The sequence below is a fragment of the Eleginops maclovinus genome, chromosome 1 (assembly GCF_036324505.1).
Source record: "Eleginops maclovinus isolate JMC-PN-2008 ecotype Puerto Natales chromosome 1, JC_Emac_rtc_rv5, whole genome shotgun sequence".
Taxonomy (NCBI): Eukaryota; Metazoa; Chordata; class Actinopteri; order Perciformes; family Eleginopidae; genus Eleginops; species Eleginops maclovinus.
The window spans coordinates 15230442-15256458 of record NC_086349.1 but is presented as its reverse complement, the minus strand read 5'-3'; the positions used below and the strand labels follow the sequence as shown (position 1 = coordinate 15256458).

At 39.8% G+C, this 26017-nt stretch overlaps 2 protein-coding genes across 11 annotated transcripts; one reads left to right on the top strand and one right to left on the bottom strand.

The window, feature by feature from the left end:
- The first annotated feature begins 201 nt into the window (after nucleotides 1-201).
- senp1 (SUMO specific peptidase 1) lies at nucleotides 202-6991 on the top strand. Of its 4 annotated transcripts, none has more exons than XM_063883960.1 (18): nucleotides 202-835; nucleotides 1057-1115; nucleotides 1218-1399; nucleotides 1479-1554; nucleotides 1667-1859; nucleotides 1989-2124; nucleotides 2212-2330; nucleotides 2568-2851; nucleotides 2978-3041; nucleotides 3224-3262; nucleotides 3353-3437; nucleotides 3543-3683; nucleotides 3991-4119; nucleotides 4518-4721; nucleotides 4812-4891; nucleotides 5022-5106; nucleotides 5707-5802; nucleotides 5879-6991. In XM_063883960.1, the coding sequence occupies exons 1-18, from the start codon at nucleotides 702-704 to the stop codon at nucleotides 5939-5941; spliced, it is 2169 nt and encodes a 722-aa protein (XP_063740030.1). In that variant the 5' UTR covers nucleotides 202-701; the 3' UTR covers nucleotides 5942-6991. The 4 variants fall into 4 exon arrangements, with proteins under 4 accessions (XP_063740030.1, XP_063740039.1, XP_063740022.1 ...); XM_063883969.1 differs by having other exon boundaries at nucleotides 1194-1399; nucleotides 2595-2851; XM_063883952.1 differs by having other exon boundaries at nucleotides 1194-1399.
- A 118-nt stretch (nucleotides 6992-7109) lies between these two features.
- On the bottom strand, nucleotides 7110-24731 carry rbms2b (RNA binding motif, single stranded interacting protein 2b). Of its 7 annotated transcripts, none has more exons than XM_063883990.1 (14): nucleotides 24566-24731; nucleotides 18727-18929; nucleotides 15643-15701; nucleotides 14807-14898; nucleotides 12491-12648; nucleotides 12166-12245; nucleotides 11880-11989; nucleotides 11742-11788; nucleotides 11561-11654; nucleotides 10731-10781; nucleotides 10437-10577; nucleotides 10088-10168; nucleotides 9912-10002; nucleotides 7110-9805 (listed from the first exon to the last, which is right to left on the bottom strand). In XM_063883990.1, the coding sequence occupies exons 1-13, from the start codon at nucleotides 24635-24637 to the stop codon at nucleotides 9925-9927; spliced, it is 1266 nt and encodes a 421-aa protein (XP_063740060.1). In that variant the 5' UTR covers nucleotides 24638-24731; the 3' UTR covers nucleotides 7110-9805; nucleotides 9912-9924. The 7 variants fall into 7 exon arrangements, with proteins under 7 accessions (XP_063740060.1, XP_063740084.1, XP_063740068.1 ...); XM_063884014.1 differs by having other exon boundaries at nucleotides 10467-10577; XM_063883998.1 differs by having other exon boundaries at nucleotides 18727-18926; nucleotides 24566-24682.
- Between the last annotated feature and the right edge of the window lie 1286 nt (nucleotides 24732-26017).

Here is a 26017-nt window from a genome sequence, read left to right as displayed (position 1 = left end):
ATCAAAAGACGCAAGATGTGAAGATTCGTTAAGATTCATTCAAAAATAGAGAGGAAAAGTTTTGCGAACCTCAAAACATTATTTGTACGATTAAAGCTATACTGCCGGGTGTGACGTGAAGTTAAATGGTCTCCTCCAGTCTGCCATCAGCCAGTAAATGTCGATTACACTGGGGTTTACAACACCCTGTCAGCCAATCACAATGAGCGATGGTTGAGCGTCCTTTTCAGCCATGTTGTGGTTTTGAATGAGGAAGAAGCGGGAGATAATATATTTCAACGAGTTTATATACAATTTAAAGTATCGTTAAAGATATATAAATGAGTTGGGGTGTGACTCAACATGATAAACTTTTTTCCGAAGGCGTTGTTTGCGACTTGTCGCATTCCTGTTGGAATTTAAACATACTTCAATAAATTAGCCGTTTAGCTAGCTCTGTTAGCTAGCGAGGTGGTTAGCGTAGTGTGCTATCTAGGCAACTAGCTAATTCTCAGCTAACTAGCTAACGGTTAGCTCGTTTCGTGGGAAAGGAAAATGTTTATTGTGAAGAGTGTTAGCCTTTGAAATAGCCTCAGCTTGGCTGCCTTAATCGAATGATGTACATTAGCTTTATTTTGTATGACTATATTGACAGGTAGACTGAAAGCAACGGTAGCTATTTATTTTCAAACCGGCGGTTATATTTCTTAAACTTTTGAGCCATGTTGAATCAAATATACGGATGGATAGAAACAAGCTTTGCCAATCTTCGCAACGGTGTCCCAGCTGCGGAGCACTCTGATGCTCACCCCGCACAAGCAGACGGTCCGATGAGGAGGAAAAGACCAATTGAATGGTACAAGCTACAACCGCAATATTCCCATGTGTAGTCAAAAGGCAGTATGTTTAAAAAGACCGACCCCAATTTTGTTTTCAGTTATATTATGTTCGTACTTAACTGTTTCCTTAGAGCTGCCATTCATTTTCTCGATTCAACTTTTGTTATGTGAACATTTGTTATTATCACTAAGTTAATGTGTTATTAACTGTACAGCGTCAATGTGTGTCCCCTTTAAGTTTGGAAGATGGGCATAACCTCGACGAAGATGGTTTAATTGTAAAGAAATCTCGAATGGGTAAATAATAACTCGCTTCGTTACATATTATGATGTGATTTATATAGTTGAATCAGTGTTATGCTACTTACACTCTAGTCCGTCTGTTTTACTTTTCTGTAGGAGATATTATTGACACAGTCAAGGTTGCAGCTGAAGGGGTTAAAAGTCACAGCTCCAGTGTAGCTACATGGATGAGGAACAATGTGAGCCCTGCTTTGAGAAATATACTTCCTGCCACCCCTGGTCCTTCACCTCAAGGTCCTCAGCCCTCATCATCTGCAGCAATCTGGACGGGGATGCCGGTAAGGATGCTCTTTACTGTTGAGATGTCATAACGCTTCATGCTTTTAACTAAAGATTTCACATATTCTTTTGGTTTAGATTGTTGAAAGGAACTGCCTGGATGAGCAGTTTGCTGCTCCCTCGACACATTTTGATTGGAAAACATCCAAATCAGGTTAGATGGTGACTAAGATAATTGTATTGGCATTAGAATAAAGGTTAGTGCAGACTGAAGGCTCTTTCAGAGGAGTTAATTATCATACTGTTATTTTTTTTTTCAACTCTAGAATGGTCTCGCAAGGAGAAGACCAATGTTGGATTCAAAGTCTGTAGGCGACAAGTGTGCATGAGTCCTCCACATCGTGAAGTGCCAAAAACGAATGGGCACTCAGTCAACTTGCCAGCCTCCATAACCCCAAAATTGCATCCCTCTCCACGGCTTGGCAGGCCCCTAAACCTGCGACCATATGGAACACCAAGGTATTTCTTTCATCTTGGTTTTTACCTCCAGACAAAATTGTTCAGGGCTCATCAAGAAGGATTGCTGTTGCTTTTTCTTATATGAACTTCAGTAGGTAGATGATTAATACGTTCATTTTGTGTTTGCAGTTTTAGCGGAGAGGCAAGCAGCTCCTGCACCAGCAATTATGAGAAGACCTTTCCCATCAAAGTGGTGCAGAGCCCAACACACAGCTCCTCTTCGGGTCGTCTTCACAATGCCCGGACCCACTGCACAGCACAGGAGGTCAGACATAGGGAGAAATGTAATAACTTCTAGTGCAGTTTGTGTGTGTCTTTGGTGATTTATTGCTTCTACCTTGTGCTTTTGCAGTCTGTTTGTGAAGAGGAGAAGGAGGTCTACCAGCAGCTCCTGACCATGGTCTCGGGTGGTCAGTCATCTTTCCTTCACAACGGGAGCTCACACGCCATCATGAGATCACACAGAGATTTGTACGCATCCATACAAATGCAGTTACCAGTATCATATTGAAACCGTTAATAAGTATACAAGTGAATACATAGTAGGGGGGGGGGGGGGCACAGAGGAAAGGTCATAATTCAGTCACAGGCCAGTGAATATATATATATATTAAAAAATATATATAAATAGTAATAGTTCCTTGTCTATACTCTATATCTGAGTTCTGGACTGTTATCTTCATATAATTCCTGTTAATTTCTCATCAGTTCCAGCTTCCTTATTTCCAACCGCAGACTGCAACAGTTCACTTCCCCTACCGGGTCATCAGCGGCGGAAACTTCAGAGGGTCCAAGCAATCCCCCCAGCCCCAGGGGGACGTCCAGCCAAAGCTCCAGCAACCTCCCCAGCCCAGGTGGGGCATGCAGCAGACCAGGGGTCCAGACGTGGTCTTCCGACATGGACCGCAGTTCCAGCAGAGCAGCTACTCTCACGTCAACGCCCTCTCCATCTGCTCTGCAGGATAACTCCTCTCAGGACACACAATCATCAGGTACAATTTCTCAATTTTTTAGAAACGAGGCATCTTGAAATGGGATGTTCTTAATAAATTGAGTATTTTCTGCCTCTATGTATTTAGCTTTTTGCTATAATAACCTTTTCTTTTCTTTTCTTGCAGCTCATGACAGTGACTCTGTAATTATAATTAATGAAAAAAAGGGCAAAAAGCAAGACGGCTCAAGGTTAGTATTTATATTCACTTTATTTTATTTTACGTTATATAAGCATTTTATGCTGTTAATTTATGAAGTGTAAATTAGTTCACTATCATCTAAAGTCTGTGATAATTGGAGTAAAAACAATGACTTAAGTCAACTCGGTTTTTTGATTGGATGCACAATAACACATTTCTATTCCTTTACAGCATGCCATGTTTCCAAGCTGAGTTATGGATTAAGGAATTGTAAGTACATTCCAATGTGTTTAAATATTGATCCATTATTCACTGATGTTATGTTTGAGCAGTGGAAACATGAATCTTTTGTCTCTGTAGGACTAGTATGTATGACTCCCGGGCAAGAGAAAGACGGAGACACATTGAAGAGCAGGAGGCCCTGACGGCCCTGCTGCTGCGACAGGTGAGTGTGCACCACTGCAGCTCTTTCACATAAATTTTAGAAATTCATTGTTTCTTAGCTTCTTCTTATCCGAGTAACGTATGTTGTGTTGTTACTGGTTCCCAGCGCCTGTCTGAAGAGGGACACCGCAGCCCAGATGTGGAGGTCCACGTTCGAGTTCCTTTGGAAAAAGAGGTTCCTTTGACTCTTGTGATAGAAGAACCAAAGCCTTTGGAAGAGGCACCAGAATTCCCTGAACTCACAGAGGTGTGCTCATTGTGTCTTAATGAGTCTGCAGTGTTTACCATGTATATCGTTTATTTAATTCTGGGTTTCTTCTTTCTTAGATAGTAGAAACAGAAAGGCCCATACTTTGGTTCAAAACAATAAGACCAAATCATGGAAATTCTATAATTCACAATACAAGAGGGTGTTGCTACTGTTGATTATATGTTATACGCCATCAAGCTTTATGTTTTTGGGGACAAGTGTGTTTATATAATAATGCAAATATAAAGGTTAAATGAATACTTTGCTTTCTGCTTCTTCACTTGTATGCTCTCTGTCTATTAAGGAAATGGATGCTGAGGTGAACGGGGCGCTGAGGGGAGCTCATCATGAAGTTTTGAGTGAAGGTTTTGGTCTTAGTCTTACTCGCAAAGACCTGCAGACCCTCAGCAACCTCAACTGGCTCAATGACGAGGTGAGTACACATCACCCACAAAGTCAGATCTGCATGTGAATGATCAGCAGGCTCCCTCCACACTCTTTTATCATGTGTGCATCTAATAAAGATGATAATAATAATAATAATAAAGTATTATGGGATGTTGCCCCTAAATTACAGTGTATCATAATTGTGTCTACCTCCTCTATTCTGTCCCACTAAACTAACCACTTCACAATAGCTGACTAACAATTGTAATGCGATCACAGCTGTGTTCGAACAGTATCTTACATTGGATTAGAACGCGGCTCAGCCAATCATAATCATGGACAGGAACTATCTATTTCATAATGCTTCTGTAATTGGTGTAGCACAACGGAGCCCAGAGTTGTGCTTGTTCAGTTAATTGAAAATCTCCCTCCTGCATGTCTCAGGTGATCAACTTTTATATGAACCTGCTGGTGGAGCGCAGCAAGGACCCAAAGCTGCCGTCAGTCAACACGTTCAACACTTTCTTCTACCCCAGGCTGCGCAGCAGCGGCTACTCTGCTGTGCGCCGCTGGACTAAAAAGACAGACATCTTTTCTAAAGACATCCTTCTGGTTCCTGTCCACTTGGGGGTGCACTGGTGCCTCTCTGTGAGTTTTTTAAAACATGATTGTAAACCTGGAAGTAACCGTTTGGGGATTTGGTAGTGCAGTTTTTTACAGTGCAACTCTCTGTCTCAGGTGGTGGATTTCCGTAAAAAGGCCATCATGTACTTTGATTCCATGGGAGGAAACAATGATGGCGCATGCCGAATATTATTGTAAGTTTCAGTATCACATATTAGTGTTTTGTTGAATGGTATAGTTTCTGGGAGCTACAGGTAACTAATGCTCATTGTTTTCTATGAACAATGGGAGAGTATAAAAAGTTATTTGTATTTGTTTTGCCAGAGACTACCTGCAGCAGGAAAGTAAAGACAAAAAGGGCAAAGAACTGGATACCTCAGACTGGACTCTCCACAGCAAAAAGCGCGACGTAAGTCTAAAGACACGAGGGGGCAGAGCATTCATTTGTCTGTCTTGTTGTGTTTTAGAACGTAATGTGCTTATGAAGTTCAGCATAGGCTAATTATCAACACAAAGCTCCGTATTATCGTCTTGGAAGAAAATGATGCCTCCAGCTCGTTCAGGTTTGTTCTGCACTATAGCCCAGTTAAGTAGTTTAAATCATTATGATATTCAGGATTCATACAGCTGCTGGGAATCTTAAATGTCTTAAAATTAGGTTTTCAGATAAATCATCAGGGTTGTAGAAGAGGAAGGCTACTACAGCACTTTATGTACAATAGGAGCCTATAAATCATCTGTTGGCATACAGCTTTACAACATATACTAAACATCTGAAAATCACAATGAGAAGCTAAAGCTTTTGGCAATAGTTTTAATAATATTACTGCATTGTGAAGAACAAAATGTATCTGAGGTTGGATGCTATAGAAGCGAAAATTGCACACCAAAACGTGATGAGTAGTGAAACTCCAAAACAAAATCTTGCCAAGTGGGTTAATTATAAGTCAATCAATATAAGGGATCAAATATCCTTGCAAATAACATATTATTTCTCCTATGCCCTCAGGAAATCCCACAACAGATGAATGGTAGCGACTGTGGAATGTTCACATGCAAATATGCAGATTACATCACCAAAGACAAGCCAATCACGTTCACACAGGTAAAGACGAACAGAGATTCTGCTGAACATCATTTCAGTGGCCTTTAAAGTGACGTGCTCTTTCTTTTCTTCTCAGAAACACATGCCCTACTTCAGAAGAAGGATTGTTTGGGAGATTCTGAACCACAAACTGTTGTGATATCAGTTTGAGGATCATGAACAGGTACAGTCAGTGTCGATCGTAGAAATACGAGTGTTGGCGATGGCTGAGCTCCACTCAACAGCAGGACTTACAGTGGTCCTGATGTGGGAAAGACGTGAACACCAGCTCATGAAATGAGGAACCAGCTCTGCTCTCTTCATCCCCTCCGGTCAATCCAAACCCTCCTCTGCGACAAGCCCCGCCTCTCAGTCCACTACCCCACTTTTGTTTATTTGGTGCAGCCGTGAGCATCAGTATAGCAGGGGAACGAAACACTGCTGTTTTGTAATGCCCAGCAGAAATCTGTACTGACTCACAAACCATACTCTGAGCTGCAATGTTTTGATGTTTGATTCAGACAAAGCTTACATGTGTCACATGTCTTACAGGGAGGTGAGCGCATTATGCTGTATCACTTATTTAACAAAAGTAATTGTACATGTTGGTGTCTCTGTCATTCTTTGATACTCCTAGTGCGTTCAAAGCAATATTTTACCTTCCCATGGAAACTGAGATTTGAATGGCATCAAACCTTAAAAATCTGTCTTTGTGTCTTGGCATGGGTTTTTTTTGTTGTGCATAATATGAAGATTTCACCTAAGACAGAACTATTTTTGTAATTATTTTTGATTTAAAGGCACAGAAGTCTTCAATTGTTGCCTCAGAGTATGATTAATAGTGAGAATAAGATATTTTCCCTTGCCACAGATTTGCTAAAACAAGTCTTGGTTACACCTTAAAACAGCCGGGTATAAAAACCTTATCTGCGTGTCTTTGTAAAAGATTGTAAATTGAGGTTCAAAGTCTATTTTATGTAATTCAGAGTCTCTTCTTTTACAGCAACTTTGGGGCATATTCAGTATATTTTGAACTTTGTACATAAAACATATACAGCTCTGTAATATACTTTTTCTTTACATTTTTCTTATCTATTTTTATCTAGACACAAGTGTGTTTTAGAAAAAGATTCTTATGTAATGTGACTGTTTGTGTATTACCTCAAAATCTATTGGATTTTATATATAAACTGCCACATTTGATAAACAAGAGAGAATGTGTCTTTGCTATTTGAAATGCTTCAAGACTTTTACGTGAAATTGTCTCTTACACAAATAACAAACCACAGTGAATACAATTTATTTAAAAAAAAAAGACAATTTCCAAATTTACACAAAGTGAAATGTTTAATAGCTGTAGGGTTTTATTTTATTGAAGGAGACAAAGATCTGTGTCATGGCACAGACAAAACATTTACTGAAAAGATGTCGGTTGATGCACAATACAAACAAAGCACACACACACACACAAACACATCTGAACATGAGTTACAAACTGACCCTATGTGACATAAATGTGATGACCTAAACATTTCTTAAAAACTCAATTAGACATTAGCAGCAATAGTTATTTACACTTAATTAACCATCATTAAATTTACTTTCAATATTTAAGTTGCAAATAATTGAATGACAGTGGAAACCAAGATAGTAATTTAAAAATGTAATGGTAGCTCTTTTGCTTCATAGAATCCATGTTCAGAGAAGTTTGACATGACAAACTCTCTTTCCAACAGCCCACCAAATCTGAGTAGCACTTCGCTAACCCTTTCAGTTTAATCTAAGGCATTTCTGTGAAGTTTAATTTTCTCCTGGAAATGCAGCATGTCACCTACTAGGCAAAAAGCAAAATTAACACACTGGACCAGATTGAACTCAACATGTAACCTGAACATTAAAAATGCTACTGGATGGAGGAGTGAATGATATCTTCATGGGGTCCATGGAAAATAACATTTGGGTCGACAACTGAACGACACTTGCCATATTTATATTTCTTGGAGTTCCTACTTTTTACAGTCATTTAAGCAACATCCAGATTCTGGTTTGAAATATTTCCCTTTTAATGCAGCAATTTTACTAAAAGTTGATGACATGAATGTGTCAGTCAGAAAGCAAACCATTTTTATCAAAAATAAGAAGTGAGCCCAGAATGTGAAGTCATATGGTGAGGTGGTCATTTTTATGATGGAAGGGAAATCTGTAGTATTGCATTAGTAAGGACCATAAATTAGTTGCATAGATCGTCAGACCTTGAGCATGTTTTCCAAACACTGGACGGAAGAGTTAAAAGATGTGGACACAGTACCAGCTGTGAACAGCCATGAGACCTACTGCTGTGGTTTATTGCTTGTGAACCTTGTACACAAACTGAATCTACGTTTCTCTGGCAGGATGAGGTAAGTTGAGGTATTGAGCATATATTTCTCTAACAGTGTTCCCAAATGCTTTGGGCACTTCTCTGTAACAATGCATCTGAACCTAGCATATGTAATGATCAGGAGTGTGTCACAAAGTGTCAACATTTGTAACACAGACAGAACTGAAATGTCTTTAAAAAACATTTAAGCATCTTTGACATGAACACTGACACCAGAACAAGAGAAGTATGCAAACTGAAAAACAAATCACTATTTAAAAACAAAGTTGAAAACATCTATTTCACACTATTTGAAGCACACAACACACTATCAAAAATAAACACACAACTTCTTTGAAAAATAGGATAAATCTTAAACGTATTAAAACAGAATTAAAACATAACAAGAAAACCTTTAAATAAGAAATGTAAAAAAAACATTAGGGTGAAAAACAGAAATGCAGTAAGTAGGTAGAAGTAAGTAAGCAGATGCAAACACAAAACAATGGCAAGTATTAAACCGGCCATAATAAACCGTGATAGTGTTTTCTGATGAAATAACAGAGCCACATGTACATGTCATAAGAACTTCATACTCTAATAACAACATCTTATTCTTGCTTCAGAAACATTTTTGGGATGTTGTGGAGAATCAGCTTCCACTCAAACAAAAAACACAGCAATACATACATTGCATTGTTCTGACAATTTGGTATAATATTGTTATTAAAAGAACTGAAGCATTACTACTCTGATGATCAAGAGAAAGCCTAAATACATTTAAATCTCTTATTTACAGGCAGCTCTGTGTGAGATGTAAGAAAACTTTGGATTTCAGTGGAGCAGCTCACCTCTGTGAATAATCTCTGGAATGCTTTTAATCTAGATAGTTCTTTACAAGAAGTCTTTCTGTGAAATCATCTCTCAATGTTGTCTTTTCGTAATCTCATGATTGTCTGCAGCTTTATCGAGATTTGTTGGAACTATAAATTATTTGAAGTGCCAAAATGAAGCGGGACCGCCTCAGGTAAGGTTTCATACCTGATAAAATTGCTGACGTCTAAAGCATGAGCTCCTGGAAATACTTCTCCATTTAGCCTATAGAGCCCTGTATTTACACATTTGCATCAATCAAACTAGGATACATGAAGCAAGAAACACTCCAAAACAAACAATTATGTACAAAAAGGCAGGTTCAAAGCCTGAAAGCATCAGACAAACAAATGTAGTAAAATCAGCATCTCTTACAAAAAAGTGAAAAAAACATGACTCAAAATAAAACATGGTGTTGAAATGGTGTTTTCCTGGATTCATTCTACTCCGCGGAGTATTGTTTGAAAATAATATAACTTTCACACAAACTTTGAAGCATTTACTGTGTGTGTGTGTGTGTGTGTGTGTGTGTGTGTGTGTGTTTGACTCTTTTCTTGACCGTTATCAAAATAGATGCATCCTTGTTCTGTTCTTCCGTTGCCTGCCATCCTCCAGCCGGGGTTGTTTGAAGTAAAAGAGTTTGTTTTAAAATATGAGTTTGTAGAAAATATATATTTGTTTGTCCTTTCTGTGTAACAGTCCGTGTTCCTCCCATGGTCTGGTGCTGTACGTGCAGAGGCGCTGTGCAGAGTTTCAGCACTTGAGAGAGCCACTCCGGCTCCAGAGGAAGACCTGAGAAACGGTAACATCAAAATGAATCGAAAACATGGTTTGCGATGAATATATGTTCACATACAGAGACACAAACCAAGCAAACAAGAACTGATTACAAACCCACCTCTGCCACCTCTTCACTTGTTATGCTGGTAGGTGTAGGCTGTGTGTTCTGTAGGTGTCTCTATGGCAACAGGTGGTTGGATGGCACTTTCCTGAGAGGCAGGAAACAATGATTAACATGTGTGATTATTTAACAATACTTGAACTGTTCTAGTGAGAGAAAAAAGAGGTGGTTACCTCAACTGAGATGTTGGTGGAAGGCACTTGGGTGTACTGGGGGATGTAGGTCCCCTGCATAGATGTGTTTGCCGGCATGTACTGCAGAAGAATAGAAAGGATATCTCCATTAGACAGAAAAGATAAAGCTCAAGCAACTCAGAATAACATCTGATCAGATTTTAACTCCTTTGATTTATTTAATTTGCCCAAATAAAAGTCTAGTTATCCCCATTATATGGATTCGGCAGATCTATAAAAGCAGTCACTGAATCCTCAGGAAAAGTTGGCATTATAGCTTATCTCATAACCCTACGATCCTCGTATAGCACAATCATAGAGCAGTCAAACTATCTGAACCTCAGCTCACTGAATGATAAAGGTTCTGCTCTGTACTGACGGTGCCGCTGCTGCCCATGGAGAGGTGGCTGAGCTGCTGTGCCAGGGGCCCCATCATGGAGGTCGGCTGGATGGACATAGTGTGGTCCATTCCTGGCGTCAGGACGGTTCCCTATAAAGAAAAAAAATACCACAGGGTCAGCAGTTGCCGTTAAAATAAAAAACCCTGTTAGTCAGACAGACAGAGTGTGAAGGCAGCAGAATATTAAAATGCTTCTCCAGTAACAAAAACAGGATGGAAGGCTTAAAGAAACCTGATACTCACTGTGGGCGGCATGATGTAGGACTGGTGATGTAGCCAGGACGGGTTGTGTACCTGTAGGAACAACAGAAACATAAGTAGTTTCAAGCAAAAATTGAAAAAAGTAAAGAAAAGCCCCATAAATGTAGCAGCAATGTTTTTAAGATGAAAAGCATTTTTGGCAACTAATGTTTTACAGTTTACAGGTATTGGACAGCAGGCCTGGGTTTGATTAAGCCCCAGTTTAACATCTTTAAAATATGCATTTCATTACCAAACAAAAAACAGACAGCTGGGATATTGCAACACTTTAGGAAAAATTTTTAGATACAACTACATATATAACATACATACAAAAATTAGGGAAACAATATGTTTTTTTATTCTTAGTCGACTCTTAGTTGAGATTTCTTTAGTCAACTAGCCGATTGTATGCATCTTTTATGTTCAATGACTCATTAAAAAAACAAGAAACAGATGAGTGCATCCCTGTTAAACACCAGATTTAAAATGGTGCTGTTGCATCAACTTTTACTGAAATGTTGATTCAATCAACTTATCGGTTATTTGACAAAATTGTAATAACTGTAAATCAATTAAAAATGTCTTTTGTAATGGACAACCTTAGTTACAATAAATACATTTGTATTAAAGTCAGCAGTCAAGTTGACAAAGAGATCTGTCCCCTTAGGTATATTCAGGAGGAACAAGCAAAGCTTCTAAACATTCTTTTTAAGTACATAGTAAGTTATTTTTCACAGAGGGGAAAGGACTTGGGACTACTTTTGTTTAAAAAAAACGTAGGAATGTTCAACATCTCAACTAACCAACACGCTTTGAAGGTCTGAAAGTACCTGGTAGGTGGACACAGGTGAATGCATGTATGGGGAGAGGGAGGTGGGCCCCATCATTCTGTTGGGGGCGATGCTGTATGGAGAGGAGTAGAATCTGAGGAAAGACACATAAGGTTATTAGTCACTACAACATGATCGCACTCTCTCTGGGTTTAAAAGGGTTTGTCGTAGTAGTACTGACCCATTCTGTAAGGCTGTGGTGGGGTCATAGGTCAGGGTCATTCCTCCCTGGAGAAAAGTGACAAAGGACTGTGTCACAAGCAATGTTGCACACTAAAGTGTTTCCACAGAAGTCATTAACACAAAGCACTAAACTCACAGTGTCGCTATCTCTCATCCAGGGCCGGCCGTTCTGCAGATATTTTCCTTGGCTCTGACGCTTCTTCTGGCCTCCATCAGCAAATTTACACAACAGGGGCTCTGGTGGCACTGGACCAGTGAGAAAATAAATATTCAGTACACTAGTGAGAAAATATTATGCTGTATGAAAAAATATATTCAGTGCACAAGTAAGAGAATATTACCAGTATCATAAATACTATAGTCTCTTTTCTTCATATTATTATGCTATATTCAAACAAAATGTCATATAAAAGAAACCTCACCTGGAACTCCAGGAGGGGTCTTGATATATTTTCCATTGAAATGTTGGATGATAGCTTCACATTTCTCTGTTGACTCCATCCTATAAAAAAATTATATACTTCATTTTAATTTTGTGAACAACAGCAGCTTACAAGATATTGTGCTGAGTCAATGATCCAGTTGGAGATTGTCTACTCTCACTGGCCACCAGGGGGCTTACTCACCATGAAAAATACTGAAATGGTGCAACTTGATATTTTATTCATGGCTCATGAGGCTATGCCATCATTAATCAATTTGGCCAGCTGTCCAAATACATGTAACTTAATAACCAAAGCTTTTAACCTGGCAAAGCCCACTCCTCTGCTGGTCCCGTTGGCGTCACGGAGGATGCGAGTGGAAATGGCCTGGCTGAAGGGCTTCAGCATGTTCTCCAGCTCCTGCTCGTCCATGGACATTGGCAGATTGGAGATGTATAAGTTGGTGGGGTCCTGCTCTTGTTGCTGATTGAAAAGAAAAACACACAGTAATCAATGCATGAGGATATGAGGCTGACAGAGCTCTTCATTTTCTTGCATGGCAGAATCCCAACTTAATTATGATGTCAGGAGCCCTTCAACAATCAAGAGCCCCAAATGAGTCGGGTATGAGGGAATTTATATAAGAGGTGTCTGATATTTAGAAGGATGGCAAGACAGTTAAACATAGTCTGAGAAAGACAGAGTGTCTGGAGTTGAAAGCAATTTAATTTTGGCAAGGCTGAGGTCTACGGAGAAAATAGAAATTCAGAGATGGTGGAGATAGTATTGGCTTGACTTCAGCTGAATCTTACTCAGTTTGAACCTCTACGACATTACTCTTCCAACTTTTTTTCTCTCTCCCTGCTTATCTTTCATACTCTATCACCCCCACGTTATGACCAAAAGGGTGGATGACAGGCTCATTGTGAGAGACTCGCCTTTTGCAGGATCCAGGTAATGTGATATCAAAGCATAATTACATTTCATAAGGCTCTTCATCCATGGATGATTTAAGATGATTATGTGCTCTCGCTTGGTGGAGAATCACAGCAGAGACATTTCGGACGAAGACATTTAGACATGATCTGAAGAGCATCTAAAGCATTGTGCTATCATCGTCCCCACAAGGCAAACATTATCATCCTGTTTCCTAGTTCAAGGTAATATTGTGTCGCTTGCATTCAAGCAGTAATATTCATGGGGTAATCCCGACCTTGAATGCAGGCATGAGGCCGGCACCGTCGGCTTGCGTAAATCAGGCAAATTATGCAGGTTTTTGAAAATTGATTTGGAAATTATAAGAGAACAACATTAAAGAAACTCCTAGAAGTGCTACAGTTTAGTTTTGTGCTTTTGAACTATTTAGCAGGCTTCTTACCTCCTTTTTTCTAACGCTCCTGCTGGAAATTAAATTTGAACAACAGCATCTTGTAAGATAACCAATCTGTATCACCCTCTAACCATAATGCATATTCATTATCTCAGAGTGCAGATGTGATTAAACCTGTAAATGCAGTGTGAATTAATTTAGAGTCCATGAATAATGCATGCAATAGCTGCGACCTGTGCTGAAGGTGATTTCTCTTTCACCTCCCTCCTCCTCTTCCTCCTCCACAGCACTGTAACTAGAAGATGAAGCTCGAACCCTTATGAGCAAAGAGGACCTGCTGTGTGTTTCAACCGCAAATGAGTCACAATGAGTCAGAGAGAAAACTGACTCAAACATAAGCCTCACTGTAAACCCGGAGTGAAGAGGTGAGTGAAATCGAGTTTTTCTGTGAGCAAAAAGCCATATGAGTGTCAATGATCCAGCTTACAGGGAGATCAGCTTTCCCAGGCTGCTGGTGGTGTGCGTGTGCGTGGCTTGTGAGTGTGTGTCATAATCCGTTTGAGGCAAGGCTGGTGAAGTGCGTGTTCGTGTGTGTGTGTGTGTATATGTGTGTTTGTCGACAGGGCGGCTGGCTGGGCACAGGGCCCTGCTGACTTGGGAGCTGCTCAGACACTGAGTCAGATGCCACCAGGGAGAACACACAGGTCCTTTGTACAGTGAGCAGGGACACACTCCCTCAACACCGTCCCCACTATGAAGTATAACACGCACACACATATCTGTGTGCATCCATGCACTCTTGTTTGTGCACACATATTCTACAGTGCATTAATACCCATAAATACACTCATTTAAGCCTACACCCTGTGCACCGCCCAGCAAACACACATGCGTGCACGCACGCAAACACACACACACACACACACACACACACACACACACACACACACACACACACACACACACACACACACAGAGGCTTAATTGGCTTATATTCCTGAACCGTGGCACAAATAATAACAAAAAGCATGGGGAGAGACGACAAGATGGAGAAAGGCCTTGCGACAGCCTTATAAGATACATTTCTAAAGAGCAGATAAGACAGAGGAACAACCTTCTGGTAAATTATTCAGCAATTAATTCTTTATTTATAATTAACCCTTCAACTTTTGCTGAGTCACTGTGAAAATTCATGAAGGTGTTTTTTTTTTTCATGTGCTAAGACTTTTACTCTGACCAATTATTTGATTGAAACCAACACTAAGCCATAAGCAATGACCTCTAAATATTGACATCTGAATGGGGTTTTACCTTGGCCATCTGAGCCTGCACGCCTCCCGCCTTCAGCGCTGTCACTGCCTTCTGAGCAGAGCCTGGACTGTCAAAGTCAACAAAGCCATAGCCTACAGGGGGCAAGACATACAGGAAGATGTATACGTTATGACAATTACATATGCATACCGCAGGACTCTGTGGACCCAGCCATGTAATGTGAGCTCATGAAGCTCACATAGTAGGGTTGAATCTGAAAAAGCCACCAGTTAGGTTTGGACTGGACTTCTTCGCAGATATAGTTTCACAACATAGGGGTACACACCTGTTAGGTAGGTATAGTTATGATTACTTACTTCCTAGCTTTATTAGGAAGTAAGAAGTATCAATGTGCTGTAACTGCAGAAGAGTGAGAAACTATGTAGTGTAGCGATGATGTTATTTCACCTCTTTGTTGTTGTAGTGAACTTGTATCTAGAACGTGACAATATAAGGTGATAATGAACTTATTTACTGACTACATTAAAGTAATAATCTAAACATTTTACAATAAAAAATGCTTGTTGAGGCTTATCCTAATAGAACAATGACATCTGATAGCAAGTAAGTACAACATAAATACGTTCTATAAAAGGGAGACATTTTTTAAAGAGGGAGTTGAATTTACAAATGCCCTTCGGCTTAACTGACTGTCATAACAAAAGTATTGTAAGTGAAACTTTGGCAAGCACTTTTTCCTGTTACTTCTGAAAATGGTTGAGTCGAACTCATTGTGAAACCTCCAGACAGTTGTCAAAGCAAATGCTACAGAACCTCTGATTCCTTTCTAAGCCTTTTTGTCTTCCTGTGACTTGGGGAGAGCCTTTACTCCTCACCTTTGCACTTGTTGGTGGTCTTGTCCAAGATGGCCTTGGTGGACACGATTTTTCCATACCTGAAAAACAGTAAAGGTTAAACTCAATGACTGGACTTGCACTGTTTGCTGAAAATAAAGCATTGTTGACATTCAATATTAGCATTGCAACATAGCATAGGCAAAGTGTTTTCTCTCTCAACTCAACACACCCTTTGGGATTGTGCTCCATGATGACTGAATTATAATTCACCTGATAGATTCAATGCAATGACACTGAATACGATTACACCATCTGATAATAAATGTTGTGCATAGGGAAATCTTTACAGAGGAGGGACATACATTTAATGAAATAAGAATAATGTCATGTGGGTTTCTGCATGATAGAAAAAAATATACATTTCAAATATTTTATAAATTCTGGGTCTCACAAAGATATCAACAGGGACAACATGTAACTCAAGGGGAATCCAACATGATGTGAATATATTGTAAAAATAAATTCCTCGGCTGCATTTTCAGATTGCTTTAGAATTGTACTATCAATACCAAAATCCTGCATTATCCATCCAGCTGGCCAGCTAAAGACACTGCAGATGCATAGGATAGTCCCTGGCTTAGGCAAATGCTTGTGTGCGGCAGAGTGTCTATCGGTTCCCATCTCTCCAGGCATGTGCATGCAGTGTAATCTGATATGCCTCTCCTTGGCTGTCCTGTCCAATGCTGGCTTCCAGCCATACTCTCATTCTACTAACCAGCCTCGCTCAGCAGCGTTCTGCCCTCCACTGGGTCTTAGTGCCTCTCACAAAGCAATCCAGCTTTCATTCACTGACACTGCACCACTGCCACATATAATCCAAGCTAGTAGAGTCAATTTTAAAATATACTCGATTAGTACGGATTATGCAATGACCTGCTCAAACGTTATTCTGGAAGTTAATCTCTGGGATTACTCAAAATTGGAAATTAAATTGTTCTAAATGATTGATTTGGACATTACAACAGTGAATAACAGTACAACATGTTGGCAATATAAGTATTGAATATTGAATAAACAGCACATGAAGCTATTACTTGAATGATGTATTTCCAATTTCAATACACAGCAACTCAAGAAGATAAAACCATCATGATTCTAAAATAGTTTAGAGTTTATCATCAGAGTTCACAGTATGAAATTGCTTTCTCTTCCTGCTTGGTAATGTTGCATGTTTGTACTCAGTGGCTTTAAATAACCTCAAATGTTCTGTTTATCTTCATTCTTAGGTCATATCTGTGTTTATACCCTTCATAAAAACTCTACGATATGTTCTCTAAAATTGGTTTGTTTCCACAGACATTTTATCATGTCACTATTTCATGGAGCATTTCTGATTTTAAGCCTCAAGATGCACTGAATTGGATGGATATGCCACAATTGTCTTAAAATATTTCAAATGCATCATTACTGTGGGCACACAGCAATAACAACAGTCCAAGATTTCACATTATGACTTCCATTCAAGCCGTCAGTTCTACTCACTGCACTCCTCTGCTTATAAAGTTGAGATAGCCATTTAATGAATCGCGCTCACAGGTCTTTGACTTCGTGATGCAGAACGCAAAGAGGGGCTGGAGACTCAGCCATGTGTGAGGGAGCACAGCATAGCAGCCCCGTGTCCCTCCATGGTCAACTACTAAATACGGACCAGGGCGGCAGCGAGGCACCCAGAGAGACAACTGCAGGGGCCGGAGATGGAGAACCAACCCCCATCCCATCCTCTCTTCCCTCGCTCCCTACACAGTACATTTTAGAGCATGCATACAACAACTCTGAGTGTGGGGGAGGGGAGCTTTGGTTGTGTTGCATCCTGAAACCATGCACACATTTGCTGTTCTAACTTGAGTTAACTAAGTTAAATTGCCTCCATGACTTGTATTCCTACTGTTTTACATCCTCATCGAAAAGCATTTCCCCAATTAACTATTATTGGATACAGTATCCTCTCTTAGTGTAGTTTAACTGAGAGTTACATTGGCTTTAATGTGTTCTGCTAAAAGGCAAATTTCATGCAGTGATTTTATCTGCTCTGTAAAAGCAGAAATTTGAGAACTACCCCCACAGAACACCACCTGACACACAAACCCTGAACTCCATCCACTCCTCCCCCTCTGATTCCCTCCATCCACCCCCTTCAGCCCCCCTTTATGCTGTTGCCCTTGTTTGTCTTTCCCTCTCCCCTGGGCTTGCTGTTTCCTGTAGGGTTGGGCAGCCTCATGTGAGCCATATCTTCCAGACAGCTGTAAAATAGCAGGCCTCTCCCTCCCACTTTCCCCTTATTCAATCCCCCCATTTCCCTCTTTTTCTCTCACTCCTCTCCTCTGCTCTTCTGGTCCTCATCACCAGGCTCCAGAATTCAATTAAGTGAACCCAGACCATTCATCTCAGCACTACTTGTTGTGATGTCTTCCACTGAAAGCCTTACAAACATATCAGATGGATTGGATGATGCCGTTGTTTGATGTGTGACTACATGCTGCCCACCACAGAGTTTTCAAAGACCCACACTCACACTGATGAGCAACATAGTGGGTTATTTATAGTGCAAAATATGACGATGAATGAGTAGGGCATTGTTTTAATTGCATCTTACTGTTTGATGATAATGTACAAGACTCAAACACAACAGAGCAATAACTTCTGTGGGTGCATAAGGAGCAGGAGACATACAGAAAGAATTAGCGTGAGAGAGGGAGACTAAACATTCTGTAGCTAGTTGTTGGAAAGTCTGTGCTTAGCTGTGCCAAAGTGAAAGGTCTAAGCTTGCCGCCAAAATTATTGTTGGTTTTTCCACAGGGCTACTAAATGATGGGCTTTAAAAACACGTGGATGAAAATGTGGCCCTCTTCTTCGCTCCAGAAATACCTGCTAAGGCGTAGGCAGGTAAGGAGGAAATGCAATCCTTGACACATTCAGCCTGACATCTATCCATGCACCGTAAACTCTGTTCTATCTTAATCTAGTTGGCAGCTATAACCTGGTTCATGTTAGCAGCCAGCACCCAGGGAGTGAATTATTGGATATGCATGTGAAGTTGCAGCAATTGGTATTTGGATGACTTACGGCTGGCAGAGTTTGACTAGATCCTGGTCTGTGGTTCCTGGGTGGAGTCCGCGGATGTACAGGTTGGTTTTGCTCAGCTGCTCTCCCCCACTGCCGCTGCAGCTGCTGCCATTGCTGATGGAGGTGGTGGTGGTGTTGCTATTGCTGTTGTGGTTGGGGCTTGGAGGAGCCATGTGATGGTTGGAGGGGGACACATACGTCTGCTGGAGAACAAACACAAGGCATATTAAGATTTGGTATGGTTCAAAAGTACACAAAGCAGATATTAATTTAGGTACATGGAGTTAAATGTATACAATGATGCAGTATCTTTCTGGATGTGGAACAACAAAAATCATTGAAAGGTCAAACATAAAAAATATGGTGATGATTTGTAGACATCCAATCAATACATTTTGTTTGTAGCATGTTATCATAAGGTACAATTCCAGTAAAATGTTATCCCACCAGGCTGTTAATGTGCCATGTTTTGAGATGGGAATTATATAAATCACCCGCTACAAAGTTATACAGATACTTCAAACATTTGCTAACTCCTCTACGTGCAGCTAAAAGTAAACTGTAAAAGAATTTAGCATACATGAGAAATATGCTTTGGCTATCTTGCGATGGCAACAGAGCGCATGTTACATGAAAGCATATGTAACATCGAATCTGTTTGGAATTAAAGTAGCTGTGCTCCACACTGCTGCAAGAGAGGCTTTTATGTTGTTGGACGAAGCTGGATCTTTTTTCATTAGGAGTATTTGAAACAGTTCCAATCCAAACTGTTCACAGGGTGAACTGTGGATTATCAACCATAACAAGGAATTTTTTTCGGGACCGAAACTATTATAATGGCTTTTTCAGATTATGTTTTTCAGTACTTTGAGCAGCAAAAAAACTAACTCCATTTAACAGTATTTTCTGTATTGTTGAGGCGGCAAAACGCTGTGTGGCTACATACTAGTAAATGCTTTTTGACGCTTTTTGATTGACTTGAATGGGATTTAGTAAGTGTTTTGAAGGTCACATACATTTATCACAGTCTCTCTGACTACTGTATATATCAACAATGTAATATATGTGCCTGCTGTTTTCAATAATCGCATTAAAAAATATCTTTGAAAATGATGAACCATGGATTTAACTAAAACTGGAAGTCAAATGTCAGTTAAGTTTGGCCTTGGTGTTGCCTTGCTTTAAGTGCTGGTGGAGGAGGAACTGTTTGATTAGTAAGGGTCAGCAGACTCTGACCCAGGGAACAATGGGATGGCTTGTTGGACACCACAAGGTCAGCACCAGCTTATTAACAGAGATAGAGCTGTCAAAAGACTGCTAGAATCAAGGTAATTATCAGCTCTCCAGTACATTTGTTTCAAACAGCTAGCACGTGTTAAATTCTGGAAACAATATAAAACTATAAAGGAACAACACATTTTAAGAAACTAACATTTGAAAGTTAAAAAAATATATGAATGTTTTGTCATACTCACAATGGTTGCACTATGATTCCTGCAATGTTGCAACATTATAATAAATTCTGAGATTCATCAATTCAGATCTGGTATGGATAATATAACGTCTATAAATAGGCCGTTCAAATGACCTTTTAATCAAGGATGAAAAATGCTCAAAACAGCCGAAAATATCCGGGCGGGAAGTGAAGACCATCAACCAATCATGAGTATGCCAACATACCACAACCAATCAACTAACAGAACTATTGGTATTCTAGTTTTTATTGGTTACACGTCACGTCAGTCAACATCAGAATTCTATACAAAAGTTAAATAACACTAAATAGATATCATGGAAAGGGTCAGGGCACGAAGCTGCATTAGATTAAAGATAATCAGGTTTGTAAGCACTTAATTTTTGCGATGCGTCATATAAACTTACAAACAAAGGTGTTCATGAGCTGGGACATAATTGTGCAGAAGAAACAACTTAGCTTACATTTAGCGTCACCTAGCTAGCTGGATGTCCTGCAATGGAAGGTACTGCTGTTTTTAAAGCTAACGTAAGACTACTGATTACATGGAATTCTCAAATTTTGTTCCACATAAAACTTAAAGCCCTTGCCTACGTGCAATATTTGCCACTTTAATAACGACACCTTATAAATAGTTTAAGGAAACTAATTGTTTCCGGTTAGCGAAACGTTCTGATAAAATAAGAGGCAAATCCACTGTTCACTCAACATAAACACCAAACCATGATCTAAAGCCAGCTGATGTCGGTTGTTCAGGCAATATAACTAGAAAAATTTACATTTTCTAAAAGATGCAATCTCAGCCTATATAATGTATGCGTGAAACATAAAAGCAATATTTCTTAATACAAAGTCCTTTTCACCTGATTGCTAAACCTAGACTACAGGTCAAATGTGTACTCTGGTATCTCTTAGTACTTATGAGTTTTATGTGTTAAGTAGTGAAATCTTTTCTACCATTCCTAACATTTCTCGCAACAACAACAACAACAACAACAACAACAACTACTCCTGCTGTTTTATTGTACCCACATTACCTGCTTGGCTTCCTGATGTTTTCCAAAGTGTCTAGAAAATCAGCCTTCAGAACTTACTCCCTGTCTTTTGAGTCAAGCTTAGAAAATCACAGTGACTCACACAGCCCATTCATCTCAGCCCTCTTCTGTAATCTCCTTCTTTTTTAAGCATCAATAGCACACTGTTTGCTTTTCCACAATCACAGCCTCTTCCTGTGCTTTCCCTTGCCTTCACTGTAGGTGGCCCGCACACACTATCAGGAGGGATGCACCTGCAGAGGCCTGGTGAGATAGGATCTGACGGGAGAATGACTTCGGGCCCAAGCTGGGCTAGCGAGGCCTGTCTAATTAGGATCTGAGCTTGTTAGCGGAAAACACTAATCCCTCTCATGTGCTCTCAAGTCAGAAGGTAGTGTCTTGTTAAGATTGCTCTGCTAGGCTCCTTCTGAGGAAAACATGTCAGTGAGACAGATCAACACCTACTCCCCATCTGCCCCAGAGCCCAGCTCCAGGTGTTTCGCCACCCATGTAAGGTAATGCCAAATGTGAGACACAAAAGTGTCTTAAATGTGCATGATAGGAGATCACTTCTTTCAGCTTTTAAAGTTGCAAATCCACTCAGTTTGTCTGTGTGTTATGTTTGTCTCCTTAAAGTGGACAGGGGTTGTGGGGGACATTTTTTGGTTTAAGATTCAAGTTGAAACTGTCATCGTTAAAAGTAGTACATTCCTGAAGGCATCACAGCAGGACTGAAAATCTTCCTGTGCACATACAACGTGCACATGTTCAGTCAACAATTTAAGTGATAAATGGATAAAAAATCTGTCTGAACAATTGATGCTCAGTTACTTCCAGCAAATCTAGCACTTCTACACACTGTACAGAGAAGCTAGACATATATATCTATATCTCTCTCTCTATATATATACTGTATATATATATAGACTACACACATCCCAATTAATATCACAGAATATGCAGTAATAGTTGCAGTGACATTAAATGTCTCTTCTGTATTATTATTATTATTATTATTACAGTTGTGCAAGAAGCATAACTACATTAAATGGCCAACAGCGTAAAGCAGTGAGAGGTAGTGTGCTTACAGCAGCAGCTGTAGACTGATGATGTGATTACAGTTGGAGGGGGCAGGCGTGATGCCTGTAGGGAGCGCAGGTGACTCAAAGACTTTTTCATCCAGGAGGGAACAGTGAGTGCCAAGTGAGGCAGGGTCTATGCATTTAACTCTTAAGCTATAACATAGATACATATCTGGTTGAACAACGCTTGAAAAAAAACTATCTCTCTGGCAACACAAATCTTTTATGCAACTAATAATGAAAATAACGCAATTAAACAATCTAACAACATTTTTTTTAACAATAACATTTTTCTAAATTAATGTGATACTTATTGCAATGACTTAAAACCGAATACGTTCGCTTATCATCAACATAACTGCACTTTCTATAACCATACCATTGACATTTAAAAATGCACAACTTAACTGTCAAAGTCATAGTCTCCATATTTTTTAAAACAGTTGTTAATCATGCTATGCAAGTATTATTTAACAAATGGAGTATATATTTTAGCTTGAATGAGAAATATACAAAATGTGAGATCCTACCTGCTTTGCTAAAGAAATGTTAAAAGGCACTGTGGAAAAGATCATAGTGTAACAGAATACAATATCTTAATATTAAATCTCTGCAGCTGCAAGGAAAACGTACACTGTGGAAAGAACCAAATCAGAAAATAAATGAAAATCCTTGGCGTCCTGTGGCTATAAGGTAAGAACTCTCCTTGCACTCCTTCTCCAGGCTCAGTCCAGTTTTATTAAAAACAACAGAAAAGTCTCAACAGACAATTAAAAAAGTATTTTTCAACAGGTATCCAACACCCTGAAGACTGCAGAAACGTGTCAGGAGGAATGTTCAGGCTCTTTTCTCCCTGTGAACAGAACCACTGACAGACAAGAAATCAAGGTATGTGAAACACTCCAGGGAGAAAGAAAAAGGACGCGGGGAGTTAATCGAAAGCAGAGGAAAGGGGGGGAATGTCTTAATCCTTTTCTCCGCCCTTTTTCTCGTAGTAAAAGACACAGACCAGGGGTTAACACTTGACGTTTGATTTACAAGTCTTTCCTCTGTGTGACTTTGGCGCTCTAACAATGCAAAATGTGTAGTAAAAAAAAAACATGTGTGCATATCTTCTTTCAAGGAAAATGTTTGAGTTTGCAGAGCCCTTCTTGAAATGAGCACATTGTCTGGAATCCAGGATTCCAGGAATTCCAGGTCATTAATCTGAGCAATCTGAATTCCTGCCAGCGGCAAGGCAGGGAAGGGAAGGGAATAACATAGGGAAGGAGGGAGGTATTTGATTTCAGTATTGTTCTTGTGTTTTTCAAGAAATCTGAATACAGGCGTCGGCTTACATCTCTTCAAACACATTTTGGCATGAAATCATAGAAGTTTAACTATTTATTCAAGAATCACTACTCAAAGTGTGCCACATCCTATACATGTTGGTGCACACAGTCTTCTGTGATATTGTAAATTCTTTATCCTAGAATATCCTATCTATATAGTCTACAGAAAAGAAGGTTGAACAATGTCCCCCAATGAATTATTCATAGGAGAAGACAATCTGATCAACATAAGACCTTAAATATTGATCCAGCTTTGTTGTCAATGCTCTATAACTGATCTGCACATCCCTTACAGCCACATATGTTACATTAGTGTTTTTACATGGGCTCTGTAACTTTCCTCTTTTCCATCATGCCATGCCAAAACCCACTCAGTCATCATTAGAGGGACCGAAGGGGTGGGGCATATGGGTACGCGTAAAATAGGGAAAAAAGACTTCGCTAACTTCTGGGTAAATCAATGAAAACATGACCTAAAAATTACGCAGTTGAATCAACCCCCACGAATTCACACCAAAGTCGAATATAATTACCCTTTACTTGCTTATTCGCAGCCAAACGAGCATCTGCAGCGCATTTATAAGCGGTTCTGTGCGTGCAGGCTAGATGTAGGAAGGAAAGAGCGAGACTATCGGGGGGAAAAACGAAAGCAAACTGTTGTAGTAACCTACAGGCAACAATGTAACGGGCCCCGTGTTAGTTTCTACAATGTGGCAACAAAATAAAAAAGACCAAAGCAAAGGTTGCAACCGCAAGTATGAGAGTTTAAACGTCGCCTGTGATCCACTTTCAAGGACACTGCAGCTTAAACAGCCGAGCAGCTTTTAACTGAAGGGCTCGAAGAGCAACGCATCGAGAAATGACTGACTGTTAATGAAAAGGACAGGGTAAAAGTAGGCTGCGTGTGTTGTTATTTACCTTCTTGATGATTTTGCCGGTGTAGCCGTTGTACGGGTTGAATCCTGTCCTTGGCGGCACAGAGAGCAGCATTTTTACGCGGCGCTGTGTCCGGAGGAGCGGAGAGCCAAGGCAGTCAGCTGACGTCAGCCGGGTATATTCAGCCGGGAACAGCGGTGGGGATTGGAGTCGCTCTTCCCAGCACTTTGATGTGCTCCACACTCTACACTGGTTATATGATATTGTGTGTGATATCTCACTTTCTCTCAGGGTTTTATTCCCGCTATCCTCTTTTCCAACATCTTAAGGGTCATAAAGGACATAAATAAAAGCTAGAATTATAAAATGTCAATGTTCAAGTCATCCAAGTGACCCGGAGAATTGAGGATTTGGCAATTGATGATTTTAATCGAAATCACCGTTTAATACACTTATACACAGCACCAATATAATGAACCCACCCCTTAGGAGAAGTTGGCATGTAGAACGCCCTGTGAACAATGTGGGGGTCCCATGCGTTGCTCAAAGTACCTGTCTACACTCTGTTGTTGATCTGTTTGTTGGATGTGTTAAATAAATTCAAAAAGCAGTTATTTGTCAACTTGGGAATTGTGATTCGAGATTTGTGCAAATGTATACTTTAAACAGCTGTTTTTAGAGTTTTAGAGTAAATTAGCTCCAAGTAAGTAGGCGATAACTCACCAGAAGTGAAAAAGTAGCCTGCTACTATTTATAAGCAGACAAGGTTAATTGAAACCACGAATTGACTTTTCCCAAATGTGTAATGTTCATCCTGAAAAAGGCGACATGGTAGTCACATGTGTTTTTTGGTTCCATAGGCTCCTCCAGAGTGTCCTTGAGCAGACACAGAACCCATAATCCCTTTTGATGAGTGGGTTAGCAGCTTGCATGGCAGCCTCTGCCATCAGTCTTTGCTTGTCAGTAGGTGGATCAATGTTGGGATGTAAAGTGCATTGAGGTTGTAGGCCTGTATAAATACAGTACATCGACCATGTTGCATATTCTTCCTTAATTCCCTTATTGGAATTGTTTTTATTATACGAATATAGATGCAGAATAGTAAAAAAGTTACTTCCCCAGGTGTAAAAAGATAACATATCCTAATGAAGTATTAATTACCCTTTTCCATTTTATAAGGTTTTATTGATTTTTCATCAAGAAACTAAGGATGGAATAGCCTTGAAACCATCATGGCGCACTAAACACCATTTATCCATAGTAATCTTCCGAATACAATAGGACAGCAACATGAAAGGTAGTGTCTTTACATTAAGCTATTTTTTGGGGGAATAAAACCTGAAAGTAATGCTTGCCTGAAAAAATACCTTATAGTCGTTATGGTATTTTATTAAGCTATTATACTACAGCTTCAAGCGCATACAGCAATTTATTTAGTTCTTTGTCACTTCTTATTGTATTACTGGCAATGTTAATGGTGTAAGATGTGTCTGC

Excerpts from the sequence above, each read along its gene's own strand:
- senp1 (XM_063883952.1), top strand. The coding sequence starts at position 702 with ATGTTGAATCAAATATACGGATGGATAGAAACAAGCTTTGCCAATCTT. Across the intron at positions 1,116-1,193 it reads TGTAAAGAAATCTCGAATGG|TCCGTCTGTTTTACTTTTCT; the intron begins GTAAATAATAAC and ends CTTACACTCTAG. Across the intron at positions 1,860-1,988 it reads CGACCATATGGAACACCAAG|TTTTAGCGGAGAGGCAAGCA; the intron begins GTATTTCTTTCA and ends TTGTGTTTGCAG.
- rbms2b (XM_063883990.1), bottom strand. The coding sequence starts at position 24,637 with ATGCTGCTCTCTGTGCCGCCAAGGACAGGATTCAACCCGTACAACGGC. Across the intron at positions 12,649-14,806 it reads TGCAGGCTCAGATGGCCAAG|CAACAAGAGCAGGACCCCAC; the intron begins GTAAAACCCCAT and ends CTTTTCAATCAG. Across the intron at positions 11,990-12,165 it reads GACCCCTCCTGGAGTTCCAG|TGCCACCAGAGCCCCTGTTG; the intron begins GTGAGGTTTCTT and ends TCACTGGTCCAG.